Source organism: Amia ocellicauda, chromosome 21, assembly GCF_036373705.1.
Source record: "Amia ocellicauda isolate fAmiCal2 chromosome 21, fAmiCal2.hap1, whole genome shotgun sequence".
Classification (NCBI taxonomy): domain Eukaryota; kingdom Metazoa; phylum Chordata; class Actinopteri; order Amiiformes; family Amiidae; genus Amia; species Amia ocellicauda.
This window is the reverse complement of record NC_089870.1, coordinates 6,409,315-6,426,241: the sequence shown is the minus strand read 5'-3', so window position 1 is coordinate 6,426,241 and position 16,927 is coordinate 6,409,315. Positions and strand designations below refer to the sequence as shown.

The 16,927-nt window shown below is 39.8% G+C and overlaps 2 protein-coding genes across 5 annotated transcripts; one reads left to right on the top strand and one right to left on the bottom strand.

The window, feature by feature from the left end:
• vipas39 (VPS33B interacting protein, apical-basolateral polarity regulator, spe-39 homolog) lies at positions 1 to 10,911 on the bottom strand. Of its 3 annotated transcripts, none has more exons than XM_066694299.1 (20): positions 10,496 to 10,911; positions 9,900 to 9,992; positions 9,394 to 9,505; positions 8,787 to 8,927; positions 8,450 to 8,488; positions 7,894 to 7,958; positions 7,739 to 7,795; positions 7,536 to 7,628; positions 7,261 to 7,294; positions 6,952 to 7,054; positions 6,644 to 6,671; positions 6,239 to 6,312; positions 5,874 to 5,949; positions 5,296 to 5,430; positions 5,072 to 5,113; positions 4,593 to 4,682; positions 4,287 to 4,373; positions 3,459 to 3,548; positions 1,304 to 1,408; positions 1 to 568 (listed from the first exon to the last, which is right to left on the bottom strand). In XM_066694299.1, exons 2-20 carry the CDS (start codon positions 9,990 to 9,992, stop codon positions 548 to 550), a joined length of 1,485 nt encoding a protein of 494 aa, XP_066550396.1. In that variant the 5' UTR covers positions 10,496 to 10,911; the 3' UTR covers positions 1 to 547. The 3 variants fall into 3 exon arrangements, with proteins under 3 accessions (XP_066550396.1, XP_066550395.1, XP_066550397.1); XM_066694298.1 differs by having other exon boundaries at positions 10,506 to 10,911; XM_066694300.1 differs by lacking the exon at positions 10,496 to 10,911 and adding an exon at positions 10,414 to 10,480.
• A 155-nt stretch (positions 10,912 to 11,066) lies between these two features.
• On the top strand, positions 11,067 to 16,792 carry ahsa1a (AHA1, activator of heat shock protein ATPase homolog 1a). Of its 2 annotated transcripts, none has more exons than XM_066694301.1 (9): positions 11,067 to 11,331; positions 13,900 to 14,090; positions 14,605 to 14,687; positions 14,840 to 14,957; positions 15,111 to 15,199; positions 15,388 to 15,513; positions 15,705 to 15,806; positions 15,894 to 15,945; positions 16,275 to 16,792. In XM_066694301.1, the coding sequence occupies exons 1-9, from the start codon at positions 11,252 to 11,254 to the stop codon at positions 16,445 to 16,447; spliced, it is 1,014 nt and encodes a 337-aa protein (XP_066550398.1). In that variant the 5' UTR covers positions 11,067 to 11,251; the 3' UTR covers positions 16,448 to 16,792. The 2 variants fall into 2 exon arrangements, with proteins under 2 accessions (XP_066550398.1, XP_066550399.1); XM_066694302.1 differs by lacking the exon at positions 11,067 to 11,331 and adding an exon at positions 11,702 to 11,910.
• Positions 16,793 to 16,927: the final 135 nt, after the last annotated feature.

The window sequence follows — 16,927 nt, the reverse complement described above, 5'->3', positions numbered from 1 at the left end:
GAATTTTGCAACTTTTTATTTTGCCAGGCTAGAGTCATTTGTCGCACCTGTACAAAATAAATAGAAAAAATGAGCAGGAAATTTGTATTTTACCATTTCTGTCCCTGCTATTTCACTTCTATTTCCTTTATTTAGTTTCGGCAGTGCCGTCATCAAAGCACTCATTGTACACATTTTGGGGAAGGTGCTGACAATGATGAGATGCTTTATGAGAAAAAAAACCAAAGTGAAAATTACAGTTATATTACAGTAAGCACACTGGGTAGAACTCATTTTATCTTCTGCAAACATACAAATGCAAATAAAAAAAGGAGTACTTTGGCCCCTTCAATGTAAAAGATGGCATATTGAGCTTTGCTTTCGGAGCAGCTGAATGCAAAATAAAATCCTCATTCGGCAAACGGTTTTAAAGCAAGAAAATCAACCAGATGTACAGGGATATGGGACGTTCTTTGTCTCTCTGTACAGAACTGTCATTGGCACTAGCGGGTACACAGTGTCCGCCTTTGCACTTTCTTCAGGTGCTCTCAAAGTGTGCAGATTTCTCTCAGTTTTTCCATCGGATTTGCTGAAAAACAAAGGCAGAGACTGGCTTAAACTGGAGTTGCATTTACTCACAAAATCATTCATTAGCAAACACAGAGTGAATATGTGCTTTCAGAAACTGTACTTGTGCTTGAGGCTTTAAAAACCTTTTGAGAAAGGGCCCCGTTTTTTTTCTTGCATCCATCTTTTGTGTGGTTAATACCACGTTTGTAGGAGTGCGTTACACACAAACACAAAAGAATGCAGGAAACAAAGTATTGCCTTTTACTTTTAGTGACCTGGGGTATTATTCCCAGATAAAGTGAAATGGACTAGGTGGTCTTTATTTAACATTCAATGCACGATAGTTGACATTAGCACATCACTGTGGACAGAACGGCACCAATGGAGAACAAATGAAAAGAGGAAGATTGCAGAAGGAAGCACCCAATATTGGAATAACCAACACCAAAATGTTTTGGTAAATGTTGTATTTTCTGATATGCTATCTTTACCATGAATTCTGTTTTCACCACATCCTGAGCAAGTCAAAAGGCAGCACTGGCTGATTTCAAGTCTTGTAAAATAATCTGTTTCCTGTCTGTTGCATGACACAGACAGTTGTGGCCACTGATTAAAATAACAGCATTTTAAATGATTTCAAGCTACCAATGGAGAATTCAGTTTTGATCAATTGGTTTTTAACTTAACGCTCCAAAACTGCTGGAACCTTATTTAAATGCAAAATTGAGCCATGAGGAATAGGGGCCCTTCTTACTGTGTTGTTGAGGATGGCATCAATCTTCCTTTCTTCAGGAGAGCCTCGGTCTAATTTAGTCCTGTACAACATCAGCTGCTGTCGGTCCTTCAGGTCTCTGTAGGTCTGAGGAGAAGGAAAAATAGTGTGGCAAAAGTCTTGTGATTTTGACACACAGCTCTCACAGCAGTATCTAGTGGGAGATATTTTTAGAAAAAAAGGAAGCATTCCTTCACAACTAATAATAACTAAAGGCCTCAATGCGTTTATAAATAACTAGCATGCCTGTATACTTATCCAATACAGCTGTGGGGAGAACACTATACTAGTGTTATTTTCAAATAGGCTACTGAAATCTCACTTGATTTTTAACACTAATTAACACTCATTCTGTCATTTCCCCAGAAAACATTCCCTTTTTCAGTGTTGCCCAATTCAGGTCCCCCACCGTTTCTTCTTGTTGTCATTGCAACCAAATGCAGAGTTTCGTAAGACTTCCCGAAGGTCTCTTATACGTTTGAGCTCATTTTATGTCCTCAGTCTTTGGGTTCTCTTAAGTTCTTAAAATCTGCACACGTATGTATTAGTTGATGATGCACACAGGTAGTTAAAACATACTTTCATACCAAGCATTTCATACCAAGATTCGACTAGAATGAATACAACCACGGCTCCTCTTCCTACTCACAGTAGTAGCTGTCAGCTGATCATCATGCAGTTTTCATCACGGGCATTTCATCACCAGTGACAGTTCATCACCAATTTGCATATTCACTTACAAATTACACACTAAATCTCTTTTGATTTAGACTGAATATTTCTTAATGTTCTACAATTCCAAAACAGACTTTTATTAAATCGTACAGTTACCTTTGACAGGTGTAGTCGTTCATTTTCAAAGTAATTTGTGTGTAGATTAATAATTAATTAATTAAATAAAATACAAAATACATAGGCCTAAATGAAAAATAAATAACAAAACGCTTTAAACCCCTCAAAATTAATAAGTTATAAATACTTTCTCCTCCAACTGCCGGACCTGTAGTTTGTGGCTTCCGCAATGCTTTGATCCATCTGTTTGATCATGAATGCTAACTCTTTTGTATTAGGTATAAGACACTAGTTTTGAAAAGTGTGTTTTCTGCACTGATACGCAGCTGGAATAGACTGAGCCATTTCAAAGTGCTTTCACATTACATGTCATATTTCAGTTTTATGCTAGTTTTAAAACTGGTTATTTATGTTGTATAATTGAATAAGTCTGCTAAGATATGTGCATACCAATGTATACACCAGTTTACACAATTTATTGTGAAAAGTTTATTATACATTTGGTTTATTTGTTTATGTATATGCACACATTTTGATAAACAACTGAAGAATCGCAGGTGATATGGCTCTCATCTGCCTGTCCTCTGATGGGCTCAGCAAGTTTCTAACTTTCCTTTTGAATTCAATCTTTTATACTAGGTGTCGGGCTGGCGGCAGGCTTATGCTGGTGTTAGTGTCTAGACTGCTGTTGGCATTACAATTCAGCATCTACAGGACTGAAGGTGCCCCTCGCCCTTCAGCCAGCTGCCCACGGGCACACGGAATAAAGACACTGCCAGGTTGGTAAATGCAACACAAACAGCCCTGTTGAAAAGTGCATTTTCTGCATTGATGTACTTAGTTGTAATAGACAGACGAAGCCATTTCAAAACGCTTCACATTGTATGAAGTAAAAAGATGTATTTCAAATTTCAAGTTTAATAAAATATGTATAAACTGTTTTATGTTGTAAAATGGGAATTGTGCTATAGCCCTATTTTAAACACCCCCCTTCTCCCCATCTCTCTCTCTTGCGACTAGTTAAAATAAATGCAACACATAAAACAAGAAAACTTACATTGAGAGACCGCCCACAACAAATATTCACCTGGTGTACTGCACATTATGTTTACATGCTGGTTCATATGTAACTATTCCCCCAATACGTATTACTAGAATATAAGATAATGTAAATAGTTTCCTGCACACTTACTGCAGAAAGTCTGAGCCTCCATTGAATAAATGGTCATATTCTGTGCAGAATGAGGAAAGTGTGCGTAACGTGAACTGTCCCTGGTGATGACAAGTGTGTGATGCCAGGTGCACCGTATCATGTTGAAGACAGAACTGGAAACTGGTGACTTACATCAATGATAACATCGTGACATTTGTACTTCTGCGCCAGGGCGATCTTCAGCTCGGTGTCATCCACTAAACACACATACTCCTGCAGCACCTAGGGGAAGTGTGAGCACGCAGCTTATTGTTGGACCACAAAGGGAGAGGATTGGGCTGAGTGGGGACATTTTGTCAGCCGTTTAGTCCACATCTACCGCTGCGGAGAAGATCTCGCAAAGTAAGCCACATGTGCTCACCACTCGGAGATCAGATACCTACCCTTTTCACAGGCAAGTTTCTATGGTGCTTCCGGCTTGTGCAACCTAGGGGCACAAACCACACCACCTACACAAACATGTGCACATCATGATGTCAGCAAAGCTCAAAAAACAAAAGGGATCTGTGTAATACCAAAGTCAAGGTGTTGAGATTTTATTTTTTATTTTTTTTAACTGAGAAGACCCTTTTTGACCCTACTTTGTGGCTCAAGATGACTAAGAATAGTCATCTAAGAATATCATCCAAACAGATTCAACATCCCAACAGATTCAGTTCGGTGAAAAAAATATACCTGGCACAGTACCAGCATATATGTATTCCTCTTTAATAACTGAAGGGCTAAAAGTTCAAAGAAACTTAATACTTTTGATATATTTTGCATTGACTTCCAACTCTTCTGCAAAATACAGCTGCTAGTAAGAAAGACATAACAAACCATAAAAAAACACAACTGACTGATCTGAACATTGAAATGGTCAAGATCGCCCTCTAGTGACAAGTGCTGGGTGTAAAGTATGAATTATACCATACCTAAACAGAGGGTTCTTTAAAAATCCAGCCAATTTTAGGAACCTACTTGTACTGGAGCATTGTTTTTCTGCAGGATATCAGCAACTCTGTGGAATCCTATAGGCGCTCTTTTCTTGGTGTAGCCCAGCCAGTTCTGTAACAGGAAAGGAGAATTGGCACTGAACCACAAGAGGGATTATGCCACTTGGGGGGATGGGACACAATAACCAGTCCATCTGTCCATCACATTTTATAAATGTTATGACACGCAGTGTACAAAATCAAATTCCAAACTTTAAGTGCGGTGGTGAAATACACAAACAGGTCGGAGGATTGTATCCCAGTATTGCTCCAGCCTCCTGTCCCGTATTACCTTTGTGGTGAAGAGGCTGTCCACGTCAGTCCAGGCCCTCTGTTTGGCTCGTGCCCCCAGGGCCGTCAGTAAAAATTGTTTTTCGGAGATCTGTGTGAAAAGGGACAAAAAATAAAAAGTGATCCCAGGAAATGGATTACAAAATGACCTGCCAGGAAGATGTTACCATCCAGATCAAATCAAAACTTCAACCCAACAGCCATCAAGCACTGGGTGATGGGAAGTTCAAGTATTTATTTGATTTGGGCTTTAGCAGTCTGCTAGTGCACAGCAAAGCACACAAAAAGGCAAATGCGCACACTGCAGGACAATAATGTACATCAATGAATAAAAAAATGTTGAAAAGAAGAATACCATAGAATGCATGCATTAATCCATTGCAATTCCAGACCACAGCTAAAAAGGTCACCATGTTCTAATGCAAACTCAGGGTTGTTCTCATGAACACACTTTGGCCGTCTGCAATTGGTTCCTCTTACCTTAAATGTTTTCTTGATGTTTGCTGGGCTGCTGTAAGTGCCCTAGAGGGAGAAAAGAATAAAAAGATATATACACTCCAGTGAGCAACCAGGAATGGGACATGCGCTAAAGTTAATCACAGTTTGAACGTGACTCACAATCACACCCACTGTAATAAACAATCAGAATAAATCACATAGCTCAACTCTTTCCCTCGGTTCATTTCAACATCCCCAGTACTCACCTCAGCCTCCCCGTAATGGTAAAAGCAGGAGTAGTAGAGAGTGGTGATAATGGGCATGTTTAAGATGGAAGCTTTTCTTGGGTACTTCTTAAATATCTCCATCTGTCCCGTTTTTTCAGCTTGCTTGTCGGACACCTGCCCATACAAAGCATTCATGTTTTGTTGTTTTTTTCTCTTCTGTAAGGGTTTTGATCATATCCTGCTTCATAAGATGTATATATTAATGTACATATTCGACCTATAGTGTGGCAATCTGGACATTTAAGTGATAAAATACTGAACGAAAACTGTCCATTTGTCAGTTGGATTTGCAAAATGTGTATATTGAATATATATGGAACTCCCCACATAATATATATACACAATACATAATCAATAAGTGATATGCGAGATATCTAGGAAGTGATATACAATGAAAACCTTGTTTTATAGTTTGAGAACAAGAATATATTTATTTTCCACAAGGTTAAAGCTCTGAACTGTACACTACAGAGCAAAGATAGGGAGTAAAGGTGGCAAAGATATCTTTTAGACACTGTCCATGGTAAAGTTTCCTCAAGTTCCGTAAGTTTCCTCACCTCTATAATGATCTGTCTTTCCAGGAGTGTGTAGTGGTCTTGAACATGGTTGGCATCATCAGCTGAAAAAGGAAGGCTAACACAAAAGCATTGACAAAGATGTCACTAGGGCTGTCTCAATGCAGTTATGGCTGGTTACTCCTTTAAATAGTTTTGCTTTATGTTTGAATACAAATGATCACAACAAAACAAAAATGTCTAAATTAGGTATTGTTAATCACTGTGAATACAGTGTTCAATCAGTATTAATCCAAACACATTTAAATTGTAATCCAGCCATTACCACCTTAAAATAAATGATGACACTACCTCTACTGTCACACCTTTTTTACCAGCATGCACAGTCAAAAAAGTATTTATCTTACCCGATACATGTTTTCAAATATTCCTTCCTTTTGACATCATCTTTTATGTTCAGATGCTCTCTGTACTGCAAGAGCTGTAAGTGGTCAAGAAAAATATGGAGAGGCATATCATATTTCCTACTAAAATTAAAAACAGAACAAAATCACACCAGGTAATACACAGTGATTACAGAATATTCCATACAATGTAATTAACTCACACTCCAATTGAAGTGCCAACTGGTGACCTGAAAATGTTAGTTCTTTCATGCTTTCACGATCAAAGTAGTATTAACATTCCTGTCTGTGTTCACAGATTTACAAAATTGTATTTTATCTTCAAACGCCAGCTTTAACCGAGATACAAAGCCTGATGTTACAAATATCAGAGTTCAGGGTGCAGCTTGTATTACAAAAACTACTTACAGCAACATCTTCTGCCTTTCCTAAGGATCTGTAGAAAAAACAGAACAGGCAAGTATAATAGCCATTTTATCTAATCATATTTGTCTCTTCACTATTCATTACTCTCCGGTTCTCCTTGAAAATTACAATTTTAAACTCAGTGAATTAAAGTCAAATCAATCAATCAATCAATCAAAATAATCCCAAGATAATCAGCAGCTACATTTCTACCCACAAATTACATGAATTGGAAGGCATTATTTATATTAAAATGAAAATTGGAACTAAACAAGAATGAGAATTTGAAGTGAAACAGTATCCACCCTTACGTGAGAAGCTCCAGTAGTAGTTTCTGTTCCCCCATTTCCTTCAGAAAGTGGATATAATGCCGCAAGGCTATCTCTCTGGACACTAACTCCCGAAACAGGATTTCTTAAGAAAAAAAAAAAAAAAGACTGACAATCTGAACTTCAGAGCATTGCAAAGAACATAAATAACCTATGTTTTAAAACACGTTTTTGAACACATGGAGAGTCCTGCATACTCACTCCCCTTTCTGAAATAAGCACCATAAAAGAATGAAAAAGGGACTTACACCTGAAGTCCACAGCAAAGCACAAGAAAATTAGCATGCTTACCTTTACTTAAAGACCTCTTCAAAAAGATCAACACCTGCAAAGCAAAGATTTTTGTGTTAGTCACACACTGAACAGGACTCTAATGCTCCTTTGTACTGCGGCCTGTAGACCAGGTATTATTTCTGAAGGCAAGAGATGAAAGTTCAGACCTCCTCTTGGAAGAGTCTGAACAGGAGGGGCTTCCTGCCTTTATTCCACTAGTGTAAGGTGGGTATCATAACAGACCAGGAGTCAAAAGAGGCAATGCCATGCACGACAGGCCGCCCGGCACTTACTGCAGTGATGGCGTTTCCATCGTGTGTCCCCACTGCTGCGTCTAAGAGCAGGAGTTTGTCCTTCAGGGAGCGGAACTTCTCCAGGGAATAGGCCTGCAGCACAACACCAACAGGGAAAACAGTGATGCACTGCAGAGCTTTAACATTTGTACACATACACACACACACATTGTAAGTGTGTCTAGTGAAGATGTAACACTAACCTTCCCCCTCTGCATCCGTCTAATAGTCTCTTCCACGCTCCAGTCACTAACATAGTCCTTTAGCAAAACAATAGCAGCAATTAAACACACTGGTCAGAAGCTCAGACTTCATTTATAAAGCCAACAGACATGAGAAAATAAAAATCTTTATTTACCTTGTATTCCGATTTTGGCTTTCGAAGTTCTGGTGCAAAACTTTTGGACGACGTATCACTAAGAACTTGACAAAAGGAAGACACGCATTTATGTATTACTTATTCAGATGTGCATCTATGAAAACATTTTGATTCAGAATTAGAGTTAATACTAATCTTACTTTTATGTCTACTTAATGTCAATTCATGCTCTTTTAGACACCATATTCATGACCACTATGAAAGCTCAGATTACAACCCCCCTCATTCCTTTGTTCTGTATTTTTTTTAATTGAGCAGTTTAACATCTAAAAATGTCTCCATGCAATGTTTGCCAGTTCCATCCAGCATGCCAGTGTCCTTGGACAAAGACAGACAAAATCAATAATAATTGTAAAGTATAAAAATGAAACAATAAATACATTAAAGATTTTAAGTGAACTAAATTACAACTTTTCATCAACTATTAGTTTAATTATTTAACTGCTAAACTATTATTTGACTAAAACTCTGATTGGAGGCATCTCTACAGCACAGCGGTCAGACACATCATCCAAAACGACAGACGGCTACTTACTATCAGAGAATGACTGAAAACTGCCCTGTTTGCCTCGCCCTAGAAAACAGAAACAACAGCTGATTTGACCTCTAAAACATGGTTTCATGAGTACCCTTCCTTATACAGTGTCATGGATACAGACTCATCTCAAGCCATTGGTCGGCTATGAAAAAGTATGTTAAATGCACGCATGATTATGTTGCAGTGGAATGCGAGTCAATGGGAGTTTTCAAAAGAAGATCTGCTACTGTTAACAACCAAACCACGAAGAGGGCCCAAACCGCTGTCAACCTCTCATTTTCACATGCTCTCCTTGACTGTGGTGGCCATTTGATCCTAGTACTGCATCAGGCACCTTTGAACAGGCTGCTTAAGGAGTAGCTGGAGAGCTGTTTGGGTAAGGAGGGTGTGCTGTCAATCTTGGGGAATCCTTGATCCCGAACCTCTCCGGCCACTCGGGAGGTGGACGCGGTCTCATTGATAGACCAGCTGATGCCTGTGAAAGAACAACAGCAGAGAGACCACCCTTGAGAATGTCACATTGGCAAAATAGAGCAACAAACTCAGGTGACACACGATCACAGCTCTCTTCATATTATCTTTGACATATATCAGTCACCATTCCAGATTGAAGTCTCCGTGATTCCAGCACCAACTGTTGTGAAAACCTTAATCTGTCAGGAGGTATTTTTCTCATTTGGTTCATACATCTTATTGTTCTGAAACGTGACCTCATTGGATCAGGTATATAAAAAAATGTTCTCATTAACCAGTATCAAATTATCACAATGTTAAAGTGTTTTAACTCAACTAAACTGGCTTATTTGAGTCACCACTCATATACCTCTCTTAAATCATCTGCCCCAACTTTAACACTATTATAAAGGGCCTGGTGGGCCAACATGGCATTCTGGCAATCTGCCCCCCACGCCCAGTATGTCCTATAAAGAGCTCTTGCATACTTCCCACTGGCTCTCCACTCCAGCTGACCTTCTCCACGTCATCCTCCTCCTCCTCCTCCTCCTCATCCACTAGACTGCGGATCCTGTTCACTGTTCTCTTCGACTCCTTCAACTGCAGGAACCAGCAACACGCGTGTCAATGTAACGGCAGATCCTTGCAACCCTAGATCAATATTTGGTGCTACTCACATTTTTATAAGCCACCCAAGCTCATAAACTATGTCTAAAGACTTGGAACCCAGATTTATGCGTTTGTTTTGTGTTTTAAATGTATTCAGCAAGTATCTGCTCGGTTAAGTCAGAAGACGTCAGCTTTGGTCCTGAAGGGTGTCAAGTGTGTTATCCATTCCTATTCATCTCGGAAAGCATATTCATCACATTAAAACACAAATCACATCTGGACATTCTGACTATACATATGAGAACAGCCACATCAATAAGAAATTACATGTAACAGCTGAACCAAGCAAAGTCAATAATAGGGGACGGTTTATGTCCAGTAGTACCCTGGAAAATTCGTCATCATCATCATCAAACGTGAAAGCTTTGAACTTTGAACTGTTCCAATAGTCATCTTCATCACCTTTACCTCTGATCATCTGAAAGGCAATGAAATAATAATGTCTGTTTAATACGTTGTGGATGTGAGTAGTCGGACACTGCAGAATATGAATAAGGATTTACAATATATATCAGTTCACACATAACAATAAACGCAGGCTGGTGTGCAAAACAAGAGTGTAGTTATTTGCGGTTTCCTTGCTTTTGCACGGCAGTGGAGAAATAATACAAATGTACCGGTAGTCAGGTTTACTTCAAACACCACAATCTATTCACAATGTAGTGCTCTATATATTTATCTAAAATGTCACACGAATGCTTCTCAATGTTATTACGTGGATTGCTGATTTCCGAGATTCAAATTTCTATATCCTACATGTAAATAAGCTACAGTAAACCAAAAGGACCTTATTGTTTGTAGTTTGTAATATATTCCCAGGCAGACGACAAAGGATTTACCAAAGTCAATGAACAGATCGATAATTATAATGCATTTTATGTCATTGTTGGACAAATCTCCCATCAGTTTTCGATTAAATACCTTCCCTTACCTCTGCCCACCAAAGCCCCGTCAGAAAACTGCCCGATGAATGTCATCACAACATGCGATATATTCTGGGAGTTGTAGTATTTAGTTAGCAACCTGTCGTAGGATAAAACTACATTAGAAAAACCACCAACTACAAATCCCAGGCGTTTTAAAGTCTTTCAACTTGCGTGTGTGCAAGGGCCGCGACGGGCATGATGGGAGTTGTAGTTTACAAGCTGTCACACCCACACCGCCTATGATTTGGAGTTCCAATAGCTTTATAGTTCGATATATTGAAAACGGACACGTACTTTTACACGAAAAAACACAGTTCATGCTAACGCTGGCACGACCAATACTAAAATGAAACCCTTTAAACGAATCGAATTACATCAATATTTTATTTCCTCAATTTAAAACCCAGAAGAATCAGGAAGCGTCGAGATGCGGCCGGCGGCGGAACCGAAATGCCCGGCATGTTGCGGAAGCGGCCGGCGGAGCGCTGCGCAGGTGACGCACGGCGCTGTTCCCCTTCCAGTAATTTCTACGGCGAGAGATTAAAAAGCGACCGAGAAAAGAGACGAGTGTTCTAGAAAAGTGCGGCGAGAGACGGCGGGTAGCAGGCTACACCGCTGGAGCCGGGCTGGTGACCCACATCGACCGAGAGCCGGCGACGGACCTCTTGCTCTTTCTTCATTGAGAACTGGTTTTACATTGAGTTTCATTCTCGCCCGGAGCAGACTCTCCTTTTTATCCTATTGAACTGTCATGGCCAAGTGGGGAGAAGGAGACCCTCGCTGGATCGTAGAGGAGAGGGCCGATGCCACCAACGTCAACAACTGGCACTGGTAAGATGGGGCAGCCAGTGACGGTCGCCCACAAATATAGTCCGTTTTCAGGGATGAAAGCGACGGCGGGCAGATCCGCGCCGGGACGTGGTTGCTCCTCGGGTACACATGGCTGGGCAGCCCGGCCTGGCGCGGCGTTTTCTGCGGCCGGTTTCGCGCAGATGGACGCAGGTGTCATAAAACACAGATGCACAGGCGACCGGTCCCAGCCAGTCAGGAGCCGGGCCAGACCGGGAGCTGTGGGACCAGAAACCTTAAAACTAGTCAAATGAGAGAGCGGGATGGTTTCTGGCTGGGGAAGGAATTGCACCAAGACAGCCGTAGCAACCAAACTGCCGGCTCTGTAATTGGAGATAATTAAAAAAGAAGCGACGAATCCGTTGCCATTGCAGCTGCTCACACACATGCATTCAAGTGCAGTCAAGATTGTTGATTTAGTTCATGATATCATTCATAACGTGGTGATTCCCGCCGACCAGCTACGAATCGGACCGAGTCATTTTCATTGAAAGGAAAAGGAGATCGTATTTCTGCATTTGCGTCTGGATGGTATATGAACCGCAATACAAATAAAATAAAGTAAGACATAACTTCGCCTGTGTTTATTCATGTTAAATTCTGCCTTTGATCCTGTGTAGTCAGGTTCCACTTTACTGTTACTTCTTAAGGAGGCATCAATGCACTATTGAGACATAAGGTTTCATATATATATATATATATCATCAGCCTTTGTCGTTGCACAGCTGGAGCAGCTGGAAGGCCTCCCCAAGATGTGTGCATGTGTATGTGTATATCGATTTGCAGGTTTGACATGGAAAAGGGAAGCTATAGATAAAGCAAAAGGAAACGTCTTGGGGAGGCCTTCATCCAGCATTGGATCGATAGACTGACTGATTATACACATACATACAGCTCTGGAGAAAATTTCTCTGCATGTATGGCAGCCATTCCATTCCATTCATATTTTTATTTGGAATTTGGGAGAAATGTAGTCCGTAGTTAATAGAATAAAACAAAAATGTTCATTTTAACCAAACGCATACCTATAAATAGTAAAACCAGAGACACTGATAATTTTGCAGTGGTCTCTTAATTATTTTCAGAGCAGTATGGGTGTATATATACAATTGATTAGCTAAGTGCTGTAGAAAGTGCAATAGACAGCTTTCTGATAGTGTATGTGAAATTATGTAGGCCTAAATTACTATTGCATTCCTTTTGATCTTTACGGTTCCTCTAGGCTGAATTTGTGAATCTCTCTGTGCATCTGCAAATGCCAAGGTTTTATTTTCCTTTTATTAAATCTGAATAAAATATGTGAAACCAGGACCATGGCCAGTGCCCAGCAGTTTTCACTTTTAACTCAAAGCTCATTTTAATTTCTCTTTAAATTAATTACTGCAGGTGCTGTACATTTCACAAAAGGTTAATTTTAGTGTATTTCGTTAACTCGCTGGCATTATCTTATGGCATAACTACATGTGGTATGTATTTCCTAAAAGGAGAATTTCAGCAAATTGTATTTGTATAATACGCTTAATTAAGTTCCTTGCTATTTTTCATTGTGTGTTTCTGCTTTCTGTTTACTAATTGACTGTTGACTGTTAGTCACCTTTTTGTAAAACTTTTGTAAAAATATGAAGGTGGCAACATTCATGTACATCCTCTCTCCAAGATGGCTATGCTTTCAAAAGTAGGTCTTAATGCCAGTACCAGTCGAATCCAGTAAGTTCAAACCTCGTTTAAGATCGGTCTCGAAGTGTATTTTGCCTTGTTATTGACACCCCTGGACCTTGTGATATAATCCATTGTTTGCCTCGACTCAACAGGCATTATCAGACTGACAGGCACAAGTGCCCACTCTTCCTGCATTGTTATGCTTTTCTAATAGTGTATTCACGACCAGCACATAAGAAATACAAGTAATTCGGCATAAAAGCAACAGCAGGCAAATAGGTGGGGTGATTGCATAAACCTAGTTGTGTGGAGGAGTAGGCTTGAACATGGTGGAATCCGAAGGTCCCTTTGGCGCTGCAGGCAATGCTATTTCAAGACTGAGGAGTATGTGAGTAGGATTGGACAGGCAGATGCAATTTATTTTCGTACCTTACTCATTAGGAAGACATATGTGCCACCATGACCCACACCAAAGGGAATGGTAACTGGCAGTTCTGCGTAACATTAAATAATTACATTCATTACATGGATTGAATAACTTGGGGTTCTTTGTTGGCTGTTTCACTTTGTAGACTTCAAATGTTTGCAAAAGTGCATTAAAACCTTAAAAAAAAAAAAAAAAAAAAAAAAAAAAGCAATAACCTATAATATCTACTGTCAGTATCCGACCTTGTGGACAGGATCTCAACTTCATGTTTTACAGAGTACCAAACTGTTCTCTGCTATTATCTGAACCTGCAGTGAACTGGCATGATTCCCAGTCTGAAATGACTTTTTAACACGTGTAATCTCAGTGCAAGAGTATGCTAATGGTGTGCCCTACATTCCAGACATAGTTGTCCTTGTTTTTTTGGACTGATTTCCTCTTGATTTTCTCTTTCCTGCACTCAGGACAGAACGAGATGCTACAAACTGGTCCAGCGATAAGCTGAAGGAGCTACTGCTGGCGGTGCGGGTGGAGAACGAGGAGGGCAGCTGTGAGGTGACCGAAGTGAGCAAGATGGAGGGAGAGGCCTCCATCAACAACCGCAAAGGGAAACTCATCTTCTTCTATGAGTGGACTTTGAAAATGACATGGACTGGTAAGGAAATGGGACAGAGTGTGATGTTTTTAAAGTAAGTGATTGTTAAGAGTGCTTGTTTAAAGACACACATTTCAGAGGATGCACGTTGGTTGGCTGCTCTCTCCCTGCTTTACAGGAGTTCCAGCGGTAGATTGAACAATTCCAAAAATCGAGGGGTTAAAAGAGAAAAATAATTAGCAGTTTCAAATGCAAATAATAAAAAAACATGATGAATATATGAAAGTATTTGTTGATCCTGTCTGAATTTGCATCTCCAGATTACTTTTTTTTATTTTTTTATTGTTTTTTAGGATTTTAGGTATGAGTGTTAGTGGATAATCACTAATCAGTTTAATTCAGATGCCTTTACCTAAACAGTCAATTGATTGTGTAGAGCGTGCGTAGGGGCATGTTTTGTTTTTAAGCTCTCATTAGACATAGTTTTGATGGTGCTGTATTGCTGGATAGACCCTTTTTATGCTAGAAAGATGTTTATTTTCCTTCTTCTCTCTCCCCCCTTTCATTTTAACAGGGACATCAAAGTCTGGAATAAAATACAAAGGCAATATAGAGGTTCCTAACCTTTCAGATGAAAATGACATGGATGACTTGGACGTAAGCAGTGTTTTGATTTGTTTTAGGATATTCTTGGTCCCTTTTTGATCCCTTTTTGTTTTTGTCAAAAAGAGAAATGGGACGTGTTATTTGAATGTTTTGCTACATCATGTTAAACTTGTTCTTTCCCTTCTGTTTTTCTTTATATATAGATCTCTGTCTCACTTTGCAAAGATGAACCTAAGACACCATTGACTGAACTGATGAAGAAAGAAGGAGCAAAAAAAGTACGATTGGCGCTGGGTGACTATGTAACATCCCTAAAAACAGGTATGATCATCCTGATAACAATGCACTCTTTGCATTTGTGGGTCCAGTCTCTGTTAATATTAAATCATGGGAGTATAGGGAAGAATGTTTTGTATTTATTTAGTAATAATATCAAGTGCAATTGTATAGTGATTGTAATTGTCTCCGTTTCAGAGTTCACTCAAGGCATGATCTTGCCCACTGCAAACGGCATGAATAAAGCACAAGCATCACAGTCTAAAGCTAAATCGGAGAAAACTCTGGTAGGTGTTTGACCATGTTAGAACTCTAACTTCCCAGGTGTACTTTTTACTAATACTTGTCTAACTGATTGAGTAAAACCTAAATGTTGTCATCCAGCACTATTATAACCACTGAAGCTTTACTGCTGTGGAGTGTTACAGTCCCCTCCCCCCAAACTAACCAATGCCTGTTAATTTTGTAATTTTAGATCGCTCCTGGTGGCTCGTCGACGACTCCTAATACGGGAGTGAAGATCCCCACTTGCAAGTTCACTGTGAAGGAGACTTTCCTGACCTCCCCGGAGGAGCTCTACAGGATCTTTCTTAATCAGGAGGTAACGCCATTCAAGCACCCTGCAGCCTGTATGGCAAAAATATTTTCACCAATCTCAGTTTTCTTAATATCCCATGACAAATAGTCGTGTCCCCCCCACCTCCCCCATTGAATGCATGTTCTGTCTTATTTAAGTGCAGCAGCCAACCTATTGCATCTGTCCATGTGATGTTTCATGTCATTTGTCCACAGATGGTGCAAGCTTTCACCCACTCCGCCGCTGTCGTAGACGGTGATAAAGGGGGGAAATTTCGGCTCATGGAGGGCAACGTCTGCGGCGAATTCCTAGATCTGGTGAGTGCCGCATGTTTTGCAAAAGAATGATTTATCGTTTTGCATTTTTCTGTGTATTAAAGCTGTGCTCCTGTCTCGGTCTCTTAGGTTCCAGAAGAAAAAATAGTTATGAAATGGAGGTATAAGACCTGGCCCTGCGGTAAGTCCTGAGATCTGGGTTTCAACATCTTTATTCATGCTCATTGCAGCTCAAAGCAACTTAAATACAGAATCAAAATGTAGGATTTCCAAAACTAATAATGGCAACAATTATAATAAAAAACAACAACAAAAAAATGATAAAATAGCTCTTTTAGTAGGTTTTACATGTACAAGGCAATTGAGGGGCGACTGATCAGAATAATCCTCAGACAAGTAGACGAATGTCATCAAAATGGTATTCTCATTACTGTGAATGGGAATGGATCTGCAATAGGATCTGTTTTTTGTGTGTGTGTTTAGCTCACTATCTTCTGTTTGTCTTTGTAGAACATTATGCAACCATCACGGTTAATTTCATAAACCGAAGTCACGAGACTGAACTCAAGGTAGAGTGTAAAGGAGTTCCAGTGAGTGAAGAGGAACGGACCAGACAAGGCTGGCAGCGCTATTACTTTGAGGGAATTAAACAGACTTTTGGTTATGGCGCACGGCTCTATTGAAGACACTGTACTGTTATAATAATGAATTATGAACTCAAGACAAGCTTCAGTCACCTGTTCATTCGTGTGTAAACGCTTTCATTTTAGCACAGTTATTCCGTCACCAGCTGCTGTCTGGTAACCACGAAAGGACTGTGCCTTTTTGGAGGAAGATGAAGTTTTAAGGGTCGTAAATCTGAGCTTACTGTGTGTATACCTAAAATAAAATAGATAAAAAGACATGCCCAACCACTAAATCCTTTCTGTTGCTGGTAAATCCCACCATGAAAAGATGTTAGGCTTTTCTGTTGGTTTGATCCTGTACACATTAAAATGTCCAACGTTAATAAATGTGATTTTTACTGATCTCCCTTGTACTTTTTCCAAATGTTTGCAAACGGACCAATAGAAGTGTTAAGTAAATAATGTAAGTGGCTCCAGTAAGGATGGAGTTTTGAAACCATAATTGATGTGCCCACATACCAATACTACAAGGAGAAA